The following is an 18544-nucleotide window of genomic DNA, read 5'->3' as shown; positions in this document are numbered from 1 at the left end:
ATGAAATTAAATAAGCATACACAAATATCCTTACTCTAAACAATCACAGGTATGGCATGAGGAAAAAGCTCCCTTTCACCTTTCCAATCGAACCTGAGCAAGGACTGAAAAGGCAACAGCCTTAGTGCACTTCAGCTGTATTTGTAAGAGATGCAGCCCTTCAGTGTTCAATCTGGATGTTTCCTTCTGCCAGGCCAAAGTTCAATGGAGGCAGGGATGCATAGGGAAGGGGGATGAAGATAAGGGTACAAGCAGCAGGAGGAAGTAATGAGCAAAGGATGGGATAATAATCAAAGAAAATTGCACACTGAGGTAAATAGGGAGATCTTGAGACATTTATAAGGGGAAGGGAGCGGGAGAAGGATTCAAAGAACAGCAGGTGAAAACAAGATAGGAAGGAAGAGGAGAAAGGGAGATGAGTCATAGACTAAAGGAAGAGGAAAACCATTTATTACACTATGTGTTCTTTTTTTGCTGCTTGTAGTTCACAATTTCTTAACTAACAAAATTAATTCATTACACATGGCTATGTTCACAGATTTTTTAGGATGGTGATGAACTGATCAGCTATAACAATAGGAGTAGAACAACAAACTTTAAAAGGGTGAAGATAATTATTTTAGCTTTGTATTTCACAGGGAAAAGAACAGATAAAGTGGGCCTATATTTGGTTTGTTTGTTGAATCAGCATGTATATAAAAGAGGAAAAAATTACATTTGTTGTTATAATGGGGATTATACCAGCTAACTTTATTTTTGTGGGTGTACAGTGAAACTACTGCATATTCCTTGTGAGGGAATTGTGTTCAATTCCCATTACCCCAATAAAGTTCGGGCTACTCCTTCCCCCCCTATTTCTCTCCTTCATCCACCAATATTATACAAGGAAGTGGAAGAGGGGGAGAGAGTTTGCCTTCTTCTCTCTGAATTGTACAATAGGGAAGATAAGGTCAAAAGAAAGAACACCCCCTGCCCGGCTCCTCTTCAGCTAGAACCTATCTATCTCGAACAAGAGCAGAACAGATAGGAATATTATAGCTGCTTACAGGAAAAAAGTTAGAGAGGCAAGCTTACTCATGGTAGTTTTATTTAGTTATGGATCTTTTACTGTTGCTCATAACTTCAGCTTTCTAAAGACTGGCAAATACTGTTTTTCAGAATTAGAAAGAGGTTATCATTCAGATTCTAATTGTAATGCAACAGAGGATTTGATACCCGATCAATTAAGAAGGGGCAATAATAAATATGTGCAAGGCAACGTAGATATTATCTCTGAAGTTTTCATTTTGTGAGTGAAATGAAGTAAAAGAAGAAGAGTATTGGGATATGATGAACAAGTAGTTAAAAAAATGTCGGCATTGGATAATCAGTAAAAGCATCTACCAGAAATATCTGCATATTATCCAAAGCCAAGTGATTTGAAAATGCAGGCACCGAGTCTCCTTTGAAGTACAGAAGAATGTTTTAGTTTTATGGTAACAGAAATGTGATGTCAAAAATTCCTGAGCAGCTTCCAGTGGTGAATGAATTTAAACCAAAACAAGTCTTCTATCAGAGAACAATAGATTTTAAAATTAATACTTCACAGCTAAAATAAATATTAAACACTATATATTTGACAGAAATCTACAAAATGGAAATTTAGAATTTGTTTGCTTGGAGAGCAACACAGTATGTCAAAGGCAATAAAGTAAACAGCTGTAGCTCCTTGTAACGTACAACGAGAAGGCAAGCAGTCTCACTGCAGTTCTCAATGCCAAACGTTCTGGTAGGTGTGTCTTACCGGTTCTCCTGCACTGTCTGGTGCCTGATAGGAATAACAGATGAGACCAGGAATGGGATGTTCCCCTTTTGCCATGATAACAGCAGAACTGGTATAGGGTGGATGCTTCTAATGTACAACACATAACAACCATGAATACAATGGCATGAAAATATGAAGCTAAACAAGCAAAATGGCATAGAGGGGATGAGGGTGAAAACAGGTGGCATACCTAAATGCAGGATATTTAAATGAGCACAGTTTAGCTCTCAGGTATTTTCTGCTTTTAATTAGATTCTCATTCTGTCATCCAATTCATCTCAGATATTGAGGAAAAAAAGTACACAAGGGTACTTCTTAGTCTCAATCAGCGTTTTTCCTATTACAGAGTAAAGATGAATGCTGACTTCTTTGTGGCATCCCATCGAGTAAAAAACCTCCATGAGGGAGACCCACAGTCAAATCCACATTCAAGCAAAGAGCTCACTGAGTGACTTTGGGCTATGGGCCAGTCATTTTCTTAGCCCAACCTACTTTACTAGATTGTTGTAGAATACATGTGGGAATACCTCCCCCTCCACCAGTATAATATCTGTATCTCTTAAGGGAAAATTATTAAACATATGCAGAAATAGACAAAATTTAAACTAATACAATTTCACAGGAAAGTTTCAGACTCCTGTGCAATGCCCAGGAGCAAGCTGAAATTTTTCAATCACTTACCTGTGCCATTTTAATAGGAGCTACATGTGCTACCCTAAAAACAAGCATACCTGTATTGGCAAGAGCTATCTCAAACACTGCAACTAGACTGGGGAGAGCATGTCCTCAAATACTATTATGAACTGTTAATGGATATTCAGCTTCTACTGTTGTCGATTGGTTTCATTATATTAACACAACATTTGACTAAATGTTTTAAAATGTTTTAAAGAGGATGTAAGGCTTTCAGCATTCACTTCATAAAGTGACATGTAACAGATTTCAGGTTACTTAGACATCATGGCCCAAACAACTATTCTACAATCTTGAATATCCTTACAGGAAATAAGTCCATTGAACTTAGTTGGGAGAGATTTCCAAAATCCCAGAAATTGTCCATCGTTGAACAATAATTTGCTATGTCTCAAATTTCTTAAATCTTGGGTCAAAATACTGTATTTTATTTAGATTCATAACAGATGAGATGTTTAATGTGGTAATGAAAAAGACAGGTATACTAATAAACCTTATTTAATTTTTTTAAAAATTGAAGCTTGCCATTATGAAGTTTGAGCAGTACACTTAGAACTTACTGAAAAATTTGCAAAAGCAGCACCAATCTTTCAGTAAATGGATAATTAACTTAGGATTTGCGGCTGTACAAGGTTTCTACTGCACTATCACCAGAGAATGGTGATAAATGAATTGCTGCTAAAAAGAACTTCTCCCACATAATTGGTGTCTGAACTTAAGGCAATGACATCATTCATAACAGCTTCAGATGTACCTGGAGCAAGAACATTCTCCCTTCCCTTTCCTGCAATCCTCTGAACCTGCTGAAATACTGCACTGTGTGACTATGGGGAACACAGGAATGATATTCAATGTGGCGTGAACACTTCAACTGGAAAAAAACTAACAGCAATTGGGAATCTTTTCTTACGCAAGTAGAAGTTCCTTCCCCTTTTGACAGATGCACAGTTAGGTGTCTTTATAATTCATGTAAAAAAGTGAAGGAAGCATGATATATACAGAAAAAGAATGTGATTAACCATCTAGAAATTTTATTGTTGTAGCTACAGAAGGAAAAAATAATCAGCTTCACTCTTGATTGATCCCTACCTATACACAGAAAATACCTGAGATAGAAACCTATGTGCTCCTTTTTATAGAACCTCAACTCACCTTTGCTGCAATGGCTGCAGCAGTTATATGCGAGGAGGAACTATCCTCTGTTGAAGCAACTCCACTATCTTTTTTCTCTTCCTCCTCTTCCTCACACTGTACACCTTTGTCTTCTGTCTGCTTGTGAGGGCTGATGGTTGGAGGAGGAGAAAGAGGTGGTGGTGGTGAAGGTAGATCTTCAAGTTCATCATGAACCTCTTTTACTTTTACAATGGCATCCCGTAAAAGGTCAATGGCATGAGGTAGGGCTGGCAGTATAAATTGAAAGCATTCCTGTGCATAATGAGAAAAATGACAGTGAAAACTTACCTAGAAAATATAGTATATATTGAGCAGTTCTAATATTAAAATTGAATAAAGATCTAAATTAGTATACTTTGGGTGTGTTTTTAGTACATTTTATGTACACTTTGAATTTGCCAAAATGTTGTCCTTTTTAAACTTCACAATACCTAGGCTTTCCTTTTTTCCCCCTTTTAGCATACTTTATATGGCTTGCAAAATAGTAACTAACAGAAGTTTTAGATGAAGTAAATGTTGCAAAAAGTTAGGTAATATCTACTTATTTTATTATTTATATAATATTAAAACTGTATATGTTGTTACGTTGTTAATCTTTTTTAAAGTATTAGTTCTTATTACTTTCAGTATCCATATTAGGAAAGATAGCAAACGTAACATCTTAATTTTCTGATGCCTGAATCATTTTTTTCACTGGGTTCCTTTTGATTTTATAATCAATAAATCTTCTTACAAATAGTCTGTTATTAGAATTTCTTGGTTTTCCCCATTCCACATATTAAACTTGGAATGTCTGAAATTATTGCAGAAGGTTGCCAACAAAAGTCTAGATAAAGAAATGGTATTGTCACCAGTTCAAGAGAGTTGAAATTATCTCCCAGTGAAATCCTAAAATATGACTGCCAAGGTTAACTGAGCAGATAGATTTATACAGGACAGGGCAGTCCTTTGAACACCATTATTTCCTTTACTTGCTTTTAAAATTTAACATTCATTGGCAGACAATATATTAAACAAATTAGCTTAACCTGGCTTAAAGGACTAAGGAACATTCTTTCATCATTACTGTGACAGGGCACTAAAAAAAATTTCCTAAGAAATAGCCTGCTATAGTTATATCAAAGTCTCTAGTTACTAGAATTTTAAGCTGATCAGCTTTAAATGTTTTCAATTCTACCTATTGTAGCACATCTCAATTCTTCATTGGTGACATTTTTATTTTTTAGCACTTACCATTTTTTAATCCTATCTATCTATCTAAAAAAAAAACCTAAGGTGGCAAACACACCAAATACTCCTGCCTCCTATTTTTCCCCACAACAACCCTGTGAGGTAGGTTGGGCTGAGAGAGAGTGACTGGCCCAAAGTTACCCAGCAGGCTTTCACACCTAAGAGAGGCCTAGAACTCATTCTCCTAGTTTCTAGGCCAGCACCTTAACCACTACACCATGGTATTCATACCATATCAATCCATACCAATCCATACCATACCATACCATACCATTCTTTTCCTTTTTCCTTATTTAACATCTTCTCTATTATTTATTGTACTTAGCCTGTTCTTATAAGACTATTTTTCAGAAGCATGCTGTGCTATCAATCCACCTGCCCTCTATATTTGCTTCAAATAAATCAGCTTACTCTAAATTGCTAAAGGAGATCCGCTTTATACTCTTAGATTAAATGGTTGGGGGGAGGGAGCTAGGAAGATCTACAGAAACTACCTTTATTACTTCTCTTTCTTTTAATATGTATGGGGAAAAAAGAACAAATGAAAAATTAAGCACTTTTTCTGATCTCACAACAATTCAATTAATCCAGCATTCTGCCTGATAGCTGTTGATAGGCTATCATTTTTCAAACCATCAATGTTAGTGGTGATTTCTTTATTTTACGGCTATGATTTCAGGTTAATCACAGGATGTGTGAAGAAAGGGAGGGAGGGATGGAGAAGCATGGTATAGGGATGACCAACCCCTGTACTGTGACTCTACTTTCCATACAGATGAATAACAGCCCCCAAACAAGTATATGTAAACATTTTTTCCACACAGTAGTTGTTTATGACGCCACACAGCTGAGAAATCAGAGTGTTTAGACTAAAATAACCTCATATCCTTCAAGAACATAAACACACTTTTCTCTCCCCATAACGAATGGTTTTCCTAGCCATTGCTTATGATGAACTATTAGGGATCACACAATCTCAGAGGTCTTTTTCCTCTGAAAATGCTAGGAAGACCAAATAACAATGCAGCTTTCAAGACAGGAATTTTTTAAAACCTGAAACTGATGTTCTTAAAGTGATTTTCTGTGAGCCAAGCACAATGCAGCTGTATCTTGGCAGAGAACATAAATGAAAACATTCAAAGCTTACAGCAGTCTTCTAGTCTCACTTTTGAAGGATAGTCCCACAACTAACACCTTTCAACTCAGTTACTTTTAATCACAAATAAGATAACAAAGTACCAAGTCTACAGTTGGGATGGGGCTTGGTTATTTAACCACAGAAAACAACGTAAGAAAAACATCAGTATTAATAAGAAAACAGAACTTTCATTGTGATTTCTGGACACATATGCACATGTGGAAATGAGTAAGACAATTTACAGATAAGGTCAGAAATAGCCTTGAGAAACTGAATTCACTAACAGGAAGAATCAATAGTCATTAGTGGAATCAGATTGGTTGTGTAATTTAGTAATATGAACTTATTTTTTTCAACCCACTTAAGAATGTATTCTGTCTGGAAGAAAAAGAATTTTGGTCTCTGAAAAAAGGGTCTTGATGCCACAGGGAAAGCACTGAATCATAGCAAGGCATGACAATATATGGCAACAACATTCAAAATAACTTTCAATCTTATTACAAGAAAGTGTTTGTTATTGATGTGATAGCTGAGAAACCTATTGGAAATAAGCTGTCTCTAAATAGTGGACAAGCAATGCAAGATTTTCTGCAAATACCTTTGATAACAGACTACATACATGTAGCACCTAAAGAGGGACTGGAGTAAAAGTTGCACATGGGTGTCTGCCATTGGGGGAAGGGGCAAATGACAAAACAAGCAATGCAAGTTCCAACTCTTTTGTGATGATGTCACATGTGCATGTCATGATGTCGTAAGGGTCTACATGTATATAAGGGTCAGCAGAAATTACCTTCTGCTAAAATAACTTATAATCAGAGCTGGATTCACTGAAACTTGAACTTGGTAAGAAAAATGCCAAAGAAAATAATACTGAAGGCCTAGGCTGAAATTTCACTTCCAGAATTTAAAGGACAGCTCCAAGAAAGAATTGCCGACTGACAGCTATATTCGTAAATTTTAGGCAAGATATACAGTACTCAACTTTGTGACCCAAATTTCTTTGTGAGGACTTCTCCCTTTCAAACCAAACTTTTTTATTTGTTCAATAGTGGAGGACATTATTCACTATATCCTTCACTGTCTCATTCATGATGAGATCAGGGCCAAATCAGTGATGCTAGATGAATTTAAGGGCTAGACCTTAAGCAACTGAATTATCTTCTTACTGCTTTGTTTCCAACTGTTAGTAGCCAGGTTGTTAATTTTGCTTTGTTGTCATTTAAATTTAGAAAGAAAATTTGAAGTTATTAACTGTAGCCCTGGTTTTATCTTGATCCAATTTTCTTACATCTAGCACTCTTTTTATCATCTTTTTAAATTTTATTTTATTTCATTGTTATTTTGCTTTATTATATTTTATGTTACACTATATTGTTATGACCTGTGTTTACAACAATAATTGTATTTCCTTCCTTCCTTCCTTCCTTCCTTCCTTCCTTCCTTCCTTCCTTCCTTCCTTCCTTCCTTCCTTCCTTCCTTCCTTCCTTCCTTCCTTCCTTCCTATTAGTTTAGTATTATAACAAGTGAATTATTTGAGGAACATTGATGGAATGACTAGAAAGCACAAAGAAATAAACATTAAAGAAACAAATCCTAAGTGTAGAGATGATTCTCTAGACATTGGTCTAGGGCTGCTTAAAAGGCAACTGGACAAGAAAGTGCCATCTCAAGGAATGCACATAACAGATAGGGACTGTCCCTTTGAGCTAAGGGTTTATTTTTTTGTGCTCTCAAAATTTCTGAAATATTGCTATGCTTAGTGCCAACCTCCTAAGTGGCATACACAGACCAGAGAAAGATGATATAAATGTTACTGCAAAAGAGCCTTGTACATCAGTTAAAGTTAAGGTAACCCTTTTACTTTGTTGTTGTTTTGTCTCACAAATGGAAAAATAATGAATTACTTAACTAGAAGAAAGGTGCAAAACTTATAAGAAGGTTTGTTGTTTATTCGTTTAGTCGCTTCCGACTCTTCGTGACTTCATGGACCAGCCCACGCCAGAGCTTCCTGTCGGTCGTCAACACCCCCAGCTCCCCCAGGGACGAGTCCGTCACCTCTAGAATATCATCCATCCACCTTGCCCTTGGTCGGCCCCTCTTCCTTTTGCCTTCCACTCTCCCTAGCATCAGCATCTTCTCCAGGGTGTCCTGTCTTCTCATGATGTGGCCAAAGTATTTCAGTTTTGCCTTTAATATCATTCCCTCAAGTGAGCAGTCTGGCTTGATTTCCTGGAGGATGGACTGGTTGGATCTTCTTGCAGTCCAAGGCACTCTCAGAATTTTCCTCCAACACCACAGTTCAAAAGCATCGATCTTCCTTCGCTCAGCCTTCCTTATGGTCCAGCTCTCACAGCCATATGTTACTACAGGGAACACCATTGCTTTAACTATGCGGGCCTTTGTTGTCAGTGTGATGTCTCTGCTCTTAACTATTTTATCGAGATTTGTCATTGCTCTTCTTCCAAGGATTAAGCGTCTTCTGATTTCCTGACTGCAGTCAGCATCTGCAGTAATCTTTGCACCTAGGAATACAAAGTCTTTCACTGCTTCTACATTTTCTCCCTCTATTTGCCAGTTATCAATCAAGCTGGTTGCCATAATCTTGGTTTTTTTGAGGTTTAGCTGCAAGCCAGCTTTTGCACTTTCTTCTTTCACCTTCATCATAAGGCTCCTCAGTTCCTCTTCGCTTTCAGCCATCAAAGTGGTATCATCTGCATATCTGAGATTGTTAATGTTTCTTCCAGAGATTTTAACTCCAGCCTTGGATTCCTCAAGGCCAGCTTGTCACATGATGTGTTCTGCATACAAGTTGAATAGGTAGGGTGAGAGTATACAGCCCTGCCGTACTCCTTTCCCAATCTTAAACCAGTCTGTTGTTCCGTGGTCTGTTCTTACTGTTGCTACTTGGTCGTTATACAGATTCTTCAGGAGGCATACAAGATGACTTGGTATCCCCATACCACTAAGAACTTGCCACAATTTGTTATGGTCCACACAGTCAAAGGCTTTAGAATAGTCAATAAAACAGAAATAGATGTTTTTCTGAAACTCCCTGGCTTTTTCCATTATCCAGCGGATATTGGCAATTTGGTCTCTAGTTCCTCTGCCTTTTCTAAACCCAGCTTGTACATCTGGCAATTCTCGCTCCATGAACTGCTGAAGTCTACCTTGCAGGATCTTGAGCATTACCTTACTGGCATGTGAAATGAGTGCCACTGTTCGATAGTTTGAACATTCTTTCGTGTTTCCCTTTTTTGGTATGGGGATATAAGTTGATTTTTTCCAGTCTGATGGCCATTCTTGTGTTTTCCAAATTTGCTGGCATATAGCATGCATTACCTTGACAGCATCATCTTGCAAGATTTTGAACAGTTCAGCTGGGATGCCGTCGTCTCCTGTTGCCTTGTTATTAGCAATGCTTCTTAAGGCCCACTCAACCTCACTCTTCAGGATGTCTGGCTCTAGCTCACCGACCACACTGTCAAAGCTATCCCCGATATTGTTATCCTTCCTATACAGGTTTTCTGTATATTCTTGCCACCTTTTCTTGATCTCTTCTTCTTCTGTTAGGTCCTTGCCATCTTTGTTTTTGATCATACCCATTTTTGCCTGGAATTTACCTCCAATGTTTCTAATTTTCTGGAAGAGGTCTCTTGTCCTTCCTATTCTATTGTCTTCTTCCACTTCCGCACATTGCTTGTTTAAAAATAATTCCTTATCTCTTCTGGCTAACCTCTGGAATTTTGCATTTAATTGGGCATATCTCCCCCTATCACTGTTGCCTTTTGCTTTCCTTCTTTCTTGGGCTACTTCTAGTGTCTCAGCAGACAGCCATTTTGCCTTCTTGGTTTTCTCTTTCTTTGGGATGTATTTTGTTGCCGCCTCCTGAACAATGCTGCCAACTTCTGTCCAGAGTTCTTCTGGGACCCTATCTACTAAGTCCAGTCCCTTAAATCGATTCTTCACCTCCACTGCATATTCCTTAGGAATATTAGTGAGCTCATATCTGGCTGATCTGTGGGTCTTCCCTAATCTCTTTAGTCTGATCCTAAATTGTGCAAGAAGAAGTTCGTGATCTGAACTACAGTCAGCTCCAGGCCTTGTTTTTACCGACTGTACAGATGTCCGCCACCTTTGGCTGCAAAGGATGTAATCAATCTGATTTCGGTGTTGTCCATCTGGTGAAGTCCATGTATAAAGCCGTCTCTTAGGTTGTTGGAAGAGAGTGTTTGTTATGCAGAGTGAATTGTCTTGGCAAAATTCTATCAGCCTGTGTCCTGCTTCGCTTTGTTCTCCCAGGCCATACTTACCTGTAATTCGAGGTGTCATTTGACTGCCCACCTTAGCATTCCAGTCTCCTGTGATGAAAATAACATCTCTTTTAGGCGTGTTGTCCAGTAGGTGCTGCAGATCCTCATAGAACTGCTCTACTTCAGCTTCTTCAGCATTTGTGGTTGGGGCGTATATTTGGATCACTGTGATGTTAGATGGCTTGCCCTGAATTCGAATTGAGATCATTCTGTCGTTTTTTGGGTTGTATCCAAGCACTGCTTTAGCCACTTTACTATTAATTATGAAGGCTACTCCATTTCTTCTGTGGTCCTCTTGTCCGCAGTAGTAGATCTGGTGGTCATTTGATGTGAAGTGGCCCATTCCAGTCCATTTCAGTTCACTGACGCCCAGAATGTCTATCTTTAATCTTGACATCTCACCAATAACCACATCCAATTTGCCCTGGCTCATAGATCTTACATTCCAGGTTCCGATGGTGTGTTGATCCTTAGAACATCGGATTCGCCGTTCACCACCAGCACCGTCGGCCGCTAGCCGTCCTTTCGGCTTTGAGCTAGCTGCGTCATCACGTCTGGGGCTAGTTGAGCTCATCCTCTGTTCCTCCCCAGTAGCATTTTGACCATCTTCCGACCTGGGGGTCTCACCTTCCGATGGTATACCGACATATCTCTGGTTGTACTGATCCATTTAGTTTTCGCGGCAAGAATACTGAGGTGGGTTGCCATTACCTTCCCCAGGGATCGCATTTAGTCTGACCTCTCTGTCATGACCTTCCCGTCTTGGGTGGCCCTTCACGGTTTAGCTCATGGCATCATTGAGGTGCTCAAGCTCCAGCACCACGACAAGGTAACGATCCTTTGCTGAAGTATAAGAAGGTAGATTTCAACAATTCTTTCCTTCTTGCAATATCCACAGACTGTTTATAGCAATCAACTCAGACCACATTATTGGGCTCATCTGCTTCCCTTCAAAAGTGATTTTTAAAAAACTTCTGCTAGCATAAGCCATGCTGAATAGTCAGTCTGCAGTCTTTTGTTTCAAGGTAACTCTTTGGGAGAGATCCTGCCCTACTCCTAGTGGCCACCTAAAGTTATTGTGGGTATCTCCACCTTCTGGTCCTTGGCTGCTGATTTACAGAATCATTAGCTGTTTGGCAGCTGGAGAATCAGGGCACTCCTAGTCTGCCAAAAAGCTAACTCTCCTACTTCTCTTGCTAACCCATAAGTCAAAGGAGAAGCACAGAGAGATAGGGAAACAGGTCTATTTGGTGCCCGGTCCCCCAACACCAAACAATCCAATTTCCCCCCACAGAATGGCTGAAGAGCTGCTTTCCTTATTTTCCTTCCTGCAGGGGAAGAGAAATGGAATGAAAGAAACTTTTCAGCTGATACACCTGCAGTAAGGCTATGGCAGCTTTTCCATGAGGGTGCAGCTGCAGAGCCTCAATGGAGGGGGGGGGATGTTTGAAAAATGTACCTAGCAGTCTTTTCAAAGGACCAAGGAGTAAGTGTACAATGTTGGGGGGTGGGGTGAACTGTACTGGGAGAGAAGTGGATCTTTGGCTAGCACTCCCATGGTAAAGTTGCTGTGGGCTTGGAAAGGCAGCTAGGGGAAGTGGCTCTTCAGGTACCTCTTTTTAAGGAGAAGTGAGTCTTTTTAATGCCAGGAAAATTGACATTCAAAAAATCCATTTTTCCACCTCTTGCTGCTTCTTCTGGCACCCAGGGGTTAGCAAGAGAAGTAAGAGAAATGGCTTTTTGGCAGAGTACAAGTGCCCTGACTCTCCCACTACCTTGCACCCTTGGCCAAACAACAACCAACAAAGGAAACTCCTCTCCATGGGCAGTAACTTCCTGCCACAGTTTGAAGGCTTGCAGAGATCTTTTGGTTATGACAGGAAAGGCTTGGAGTCCAATGCCAGTACCATTCAACTCCAGTAATCTTTTATTTTTTTATTTTTTATGACATAAAAATGAAAAATTAAAGAACAAAAAGTATTAATTATGATAAAGTGAGTGAAAAATATAATTTTTTCATCTTTGCTTAATAAGGAATGCAGTGAAGGTTTCCAATGATATAGTGGCTGAAAGTAAATTTAAAGAGAAAGTGCGAGTATCACTTAGGAGCATATGCCCATTTCCTTCTGGGTCCAATTCAAGGTGCTGGTTTTGACCTTTAAAGCCCTACAAGGCATGGGCCAGGTTATCTGAGGGACTGCCTCTCCCTGATTACATCTACTCATCCTTTCAGGTCCAGCAGGAGAGGCATGTTGCAGATTCTGCCTGCTAAGGTGCTCCAACCCTTGTGAACTTTCAGAAATCCCTTAAAATGGGTGTTTTTCAGCAGGGCTGGGGCTCCCCTGGCAACAGGAAGCCCATGTGCTGGCTGCTTCATGTGTAACATTCAGATGCATTCCCTCTTGCAATCTTTTTTTAATTTATGTTTAATTGCTTTGAGTGGTCCTTGTAGAATGTTTTGTTGGTTTTGTTGCATGCCATCCATAGTCATTTTGTGTGAGATGGGCAGCCATATAAATCTGATAAATAAATAAATAAAATACAGTTGAGCTGCAATTCCCACCACTATCCTCGACTATAAAAATGTTTGTGATGGGGTTTCAGCACAGAATGCATATATATGTGGAATGTGATGAAGAAAGTTTCTTCCCACGTTCAATTTATTATACTCCATTTAAAATATATATTATTACATTCATTCATTTAGCCCAAATAAGCATATATTTAATATATACAGAAATATACAACATGTATTTAAAACATTTAGAATTCCTTACAGATATGACAATAAGCTTGAAAAAATATAGTATTAAATCTCAACCCAAACTTAATTAACTATATTATGGTCTTCTGTCAATAAATGATAAGAAGTATATCCTACTTATTTTTAACTGTCTGAAACATAATTTGAACTGTCAATAATTACATATTTTCTTTTATCAGGATTTCTACCTTCTAATACAGCCACTCCTCATTTAGCAGCTATCTCATTTAACAACCATTCACAAATACAATGGTAATTTTAAAAAATTCCACCCAATGTGCGCATTTAGGACCAAATTTTGTGTGTCTGACAACAAAAGCCTTCATTATGAAACTGATTAAGGTCTGGTCAGTTTCAGGCAGCAGAGCTGAGCTTGTTAACTTGTGGTTAGCACTTAGGGAAGTACTGCAGAGAAAAGCAGCTCAGGAAGAGATAGCTTGTTTAAACAATCTCTCTGCCCTGCAAGGAGGCAAAAAAAGGCAGGGAAAAGGGTCAGGCACAGGGCACTGTATGAGAGAACTTTATCTAAATGAGATGGCAACCAGTGATCTTCGCAGTCTCTTTCTCTCTCAGTCAAATGTTCACATAGCAACCATACTGCTTCTGATTTAAGGAATGGATTGCAGTTGCTGAATGAGCAGAGGGTGTTGTGAGGGAGTGAAGTTGGGAAAAGTAGCTGTAGCCAGGCAGAAACACTTCTCACCCCATTTCTCTCACACATACATTAATTCATTAACTCACAACTTTGCTCCCAAGGAACCAAGCCAGCGTTCCAGCTGCCTGTGATAATTGAGCCACACCCTGGCATTTTCAAGGATGTGCCAATGTCCAGAGGCAGCCTCACCCCACCCAGGCCCTTAGCTTACAAAAGCAAATGCTAAGACAGAGTGTGGGTATGTGTGGAGAAGGAAAGATGATAAGTAAAGTGGAGGCAATGTCTGGAGATGGCAGCTATTACAAGCAGGCAAGAGGACTATAACTGAACTGCCCAGACCACAAGTTATGGTGGGCAGCATATCCTGGTGGGAGTCCTGCTTGGAGCTTTGCTGGGAGCCTGGTAGTGACAAGATGAGGAACAACCACACTGAAGCAGCACCTCAACCCAACTAGTGTAAGAACTTTTGGAAGGAGGCAAAGGTTGTATGCCACTTCGTAGTCTTACAGACTTTTGCTTGAACTAAGTATTAAAGGACTGAGTATTAAAGACATATGTAAATGGCAACATCACCTTGCAAGTCCTAGGAGGGTGGAGAGCAATAGTCTGTTATTTGGGAAGGTGTGTGGTGCAATAAAGCATTTTGTACAGATTTGCTATGCTGTGGTGTGTCCAATCCTTGGAAAGCAAAAACCCTCACCAGTGTATCTTACTAATGCTGTTGCTGTTACAGTTTTAAGTGATATAGTACTATTCAGACTAGTGTCTAAATCTATCCAAGTACATTAAGCTCCTATTTTAACATCTTATCAATAGCAATTCTGGATGGGAGGATTAAAGAAGTATCCTATGGCAACCAAGAGTGTCCTTACAATTCTGAGGAAGTGTAAACAATAACACAAGGCAGTATTCTTCAACTTGGGCACTATCTGGATATGTGGATTTTTCTCCTAGAAATTTTAAGCAATAGCCATGCTGCTTGGATAATTCTGAGTTGAAGTCAATACCTTTGAAGGGTGTTCAGGCTGTAAAGGGCTGTGCCTTGCTATTTTGTCTCTTCAGCTAAGATTTACATATAGAATGTATTACGTACTCACTTTGAATTTAAGGAATGTCCAATTCTAATATATCCCATTTCCTCTTACACAAAATTAAGCCTATTACAGTACATTGTGTAGTACTTCAACTTTTAGGAATAAAAGTTTATATCGAACAGATTGGGCAATGTTACCTTTAGGAAAAATCCCTTGAACAGTGTTTTTTGTACTCTTTACTGATTTAAAATTCTAGAAATCCAAAATATTATATTCCCAAGAGGATAATAAAAAAATCAAACTGTGAACTCATCTCTAGTTATACACAGTTATAATTCATAATGGAAGTATAAGTAAATAACTGGAATATAAAGGCAAAAAAAAAAAAGACCCTCAAGATAGCCACTCTATCATATCAAAGAGAAACAGGATTATGGGATTTGCTTTTCTTCAGTTTGAATGAAGTTAAGTGAAATAGTCATAGGGAGCACTGCCTGGGCTACAGGAAGAAATGTGGAAGCCTCTGCAACTGTCTGCCAACATACAGTTTCCATTTCACTGCACAGACAAATTCTTTTAATAAATAGTCCTTACCCATCCATAAAGTTGACACCATCCAAAACCACATTATGGAGTATATATGCAAACATATGTCTAAATTTGTAAATTACATATACATTCTATACAAACAAAGAGATACAGTAAATGTCAGAATACTTTTACCTCATAAAAAGAAAGTTTTATTGTTCTGAATGAAATTTACCATTTCAACACATTTCATTTAGATGCCCTAGCAAATTGAAATAAAAAGCGTTCACCAAATATTGACAGCAATTTGATAGGGCTTCTAAGAGGAAAACAAAATTGCTTCAAGGCTGACTTTGGCCTGCTAAATAACAGTATCTAAGTATGCCTAAATAGACCTACTAAAGAATTCTTAGCCATTCTGGCAGAGGTGAAAAATTCTTGGCCTGAATTGTAGCTATGAAGTAAGTATTATCCAGTCTACTGACCTTACAATTTCTTGGCTTTCTAACTCCACTCAACTTCACAGCTCTAATTATACAGCTTATGATCCTTCTAAGAAAAATATGACTAAAAAAAGACAATAAGTGCAACAAATGAAATATACATACAGTATGTGTCAGCCTCACTAGGTAGACCAGACCAGAAAATCAACTCCACATGTAGACTAGAACTATACCTGATTGGGATAGCCTATAATAATAGAACCTTGGAAGTCTGATTGTGCTTATCCCTCCCCCTCCCCTGGCCATTTAACTGAGTATAAATAGCCATAACCTCACCCAGAACAAAATAGGATATCCTAGCCCCACCCATATGCATAATGTTGTCTCGTCCATTTTGTGTCATCTTGCCCCCTTCCCCCCAATTATACCCTGGATATAGGGAATAAACTTTAAGTTTTGTCTTCCAAAAACATTATGAAATATATTTACATTCAGTTAGAAACTTTATTCTGCAGTCCAATCTTATAAATACTCACAGCTTTTAAAACACAAAAAAATCTCCTATTTTATATTATTTGAAATATTTATAATGAGTCTGATGATAGACAAATGTTTACACAGAAAATAGTGAAGGTTTTCTTGACACTATTTAAGTAATAAAAAATCAGCATCTATGCAGGATTTGAGTTTTAGATCAGAGACACTTTTTACTTTTTTAATGTTCAATTTTCAGCTTTGGCATTCTTAAATTTACCTACAGGTAGTCCTCACTTAACAACTATTTGCTCAGCAACCATTCAAAATTATGATGGTGCTGAAAAAATGGAGTTATGACCTGTGCCTGAAATTACAACCATTGAAGTGCCCCTGCAGTCATGTGATCAAAATTCAGGCGCTTGGCAACCTGCTCGCACTTATGACTGCAGGGGTGCTCAATGCCCCCCTGCCTATCTCCCCCCTATCTCTGCCCTTTTGGAATCCCTGCACCCCACCTTGCAGGGTGGCAAGCAGACCCAGAACTGCATGGCTCTGGGGCTTAAGAAGCTCCTGAGCAGTAGCACAGCATGAAACTGCAACCACCCCAGCCCAGCCGCCCCAGCCCAGCTCCCCAAGGACGTTGCAGCTGCCCCAGCCTGCATTCATTCACCCAGCTGCCTTCTCTCCCATTTCCCCGCACTGACCTTTCGCCTTTTTCACTCAGCCGCCACGGGTGAAGCAGAAGCACCTTGCTGCCTTTGCTGACTCCTTTTCGGACCCAGCTTCTCTGGCAAATGTTTCCTCCATGTGGCTCCCTTCAGAACACTGTCTTCAGAAAGTTGCGCTCTCTTCTCAGAGCTTTCGGAAAGAGAGGGCAGCTCTCTGAAGTCTGCACAATCTGGGCTGGGGCAGTTGCAGTTTGGTGCTGTGCTGCAGCTCAGGGGCATCTTGCAGCCTCAGAACCGCATGGTTCTGGGTCTGCTTGCCACCCTGTAAAGCAGGGTGCTGGGCAGCCAAAAGGGCAGAGATGGGGTGGAAGATAGGCGGGTGGGGGGAGTTGAAGGCAGCTGCTTACCTAACTGAGGTTTGGGGCTGGGAGGGATGAAGCCCAAATGGCTTGGATTCAGCTAACAACCAGTAAAATTAAGAATGGCAAGGGGAATTGCCAGAATTGCCAGAATTGCCACCACTAAGTCACATGACATTTCTCTTTACGACCGCATCGCTTAGTGATGGAAATTCCGGTCCCAATTACCGTTGTTAAGTGAGGACTATCTGTATTTCAGTGTATCAACATATACTGACAGGCTGAAATTCCTTGAACAATTATCAACTGTAAAGACATAGATATACCTATTTAAAAAATTACAGTGTCTAAATTTCTGGACAGAAGATAGAATTCATCAATGATCTAGAAACAGTCTGTGCATAATTGAGGGGGGGCTGGCATGCTAAGTATTATTGTTTGATTGTTAAATATATACTATTTCCCTTATTTAGCATATCCAAGTATGAACAAAATATTGAAAACCAGATTATAAAAAACCATTCTAAAAATATTTGAGTTCTAAAATTATTTGTATTGCAAGAGCTGCATTCAGATTTCACATTCTCTAATAGTCCAAATTATAGTTTGTAGCTGAGTTGGCTCTAAGTCTAAGGTGAATCCAGAGAAATATAGAACCTTGGTCCCCTTCTGTCAGGGGGCCACCTGAGCTGGGGTTTAAAAGGTAAAGTAGCTGTGTCTGAAATCTGTCCACAAGATAGCTTTTGCACTGTGCCCCAGAATTACATTATATCTGGAAGTGTTAAATAGTAAAGAACTTCTCAGACCAACCAGTAGACAAAACTGCAGAGTGTATATGGACATGTTGGCTATCAGGCATTAATATCAATGAAGCTAATCCAGACATTAGCACTATCGTCCCCAGTCTAAGTGTCTGGGTTCCCCACAACTGCAGAAGAGTCAAAGAGGCTAATGAGTGAATCATGTATGTATACTCTATTCATTTCTTATGTGCCCAGCATAATATAATATGTTTGTAAAACCAATTTACTGAGATATGTGACCTGGCAAACTGATTTGAGTAATCCTGCTAAACAGGGGTTGAAAATAAAAATAAAATCCTGGTATACAATCTAGATTTGGAGAGATCACCCAAATCACAGTTTCCCATTTGGGACTTCACAACAAAGCAGAAAGTGTTCAGCTAAATTAAGTTTATGAAGAGAATGAGATACTAATAACTTTTGCCTATGGTTTAAGGAGGTCTGAATGCACTGAATGCTTTC

General features: G+C 39.1%; 1 protein-coding gene across 13 annotated transcripts in view; it reads right to left on the bottom strand.

Annotated features, from left to right (window-relative positions):
- Positions 1-18544, bottom strand: part of GPHN (gephyrin) — a 276493-nt gene that overhangs the window by 91527 nt on the left and 166422 nt on the right. For 8 of the 13 annotated variants that reach the window (XM_063289767.1, XM_063289769.1, XM_063289768.1 and 5 more), the window contains 2 exons: positions 3650-3922; positions 1784-1891 (listed from right to left, as the gene is read on the bottom strand). In XM_063289767.1, coding sequence (XP_063145837.1) covers positions 1784-1891; positions 3650-3922 — 381 coding nt within the window. The remainder of the gene's footprint in view (positions 1-1783; positions 1892-3649; positions 3923-18544) is intronic. The other 5 variants (XM_063289771.1, XM_063289780.1, XM_063289773.1 and 2 more) reach the window with 1 other exon arrangement.

This window comes from Candoia aspera, chromosome 1 (genome assembly GCF_035149785.1).
Source record: "Candoia aspera isolate rCanAsp1 chromosome 1, rCanAsp1.hap2, whole genome shotgun sequence".
NCBI lineage: Eukaryota > Metazoa > Chordata > Lepidosauria > Squamata > Boidae > Candoia > Candoia aspera.
The sequence above is the reverse complement of the archived record's forward strand: the minus strand, read 5'-3'. Positions and strand labels throughout refer to the sequence as shown.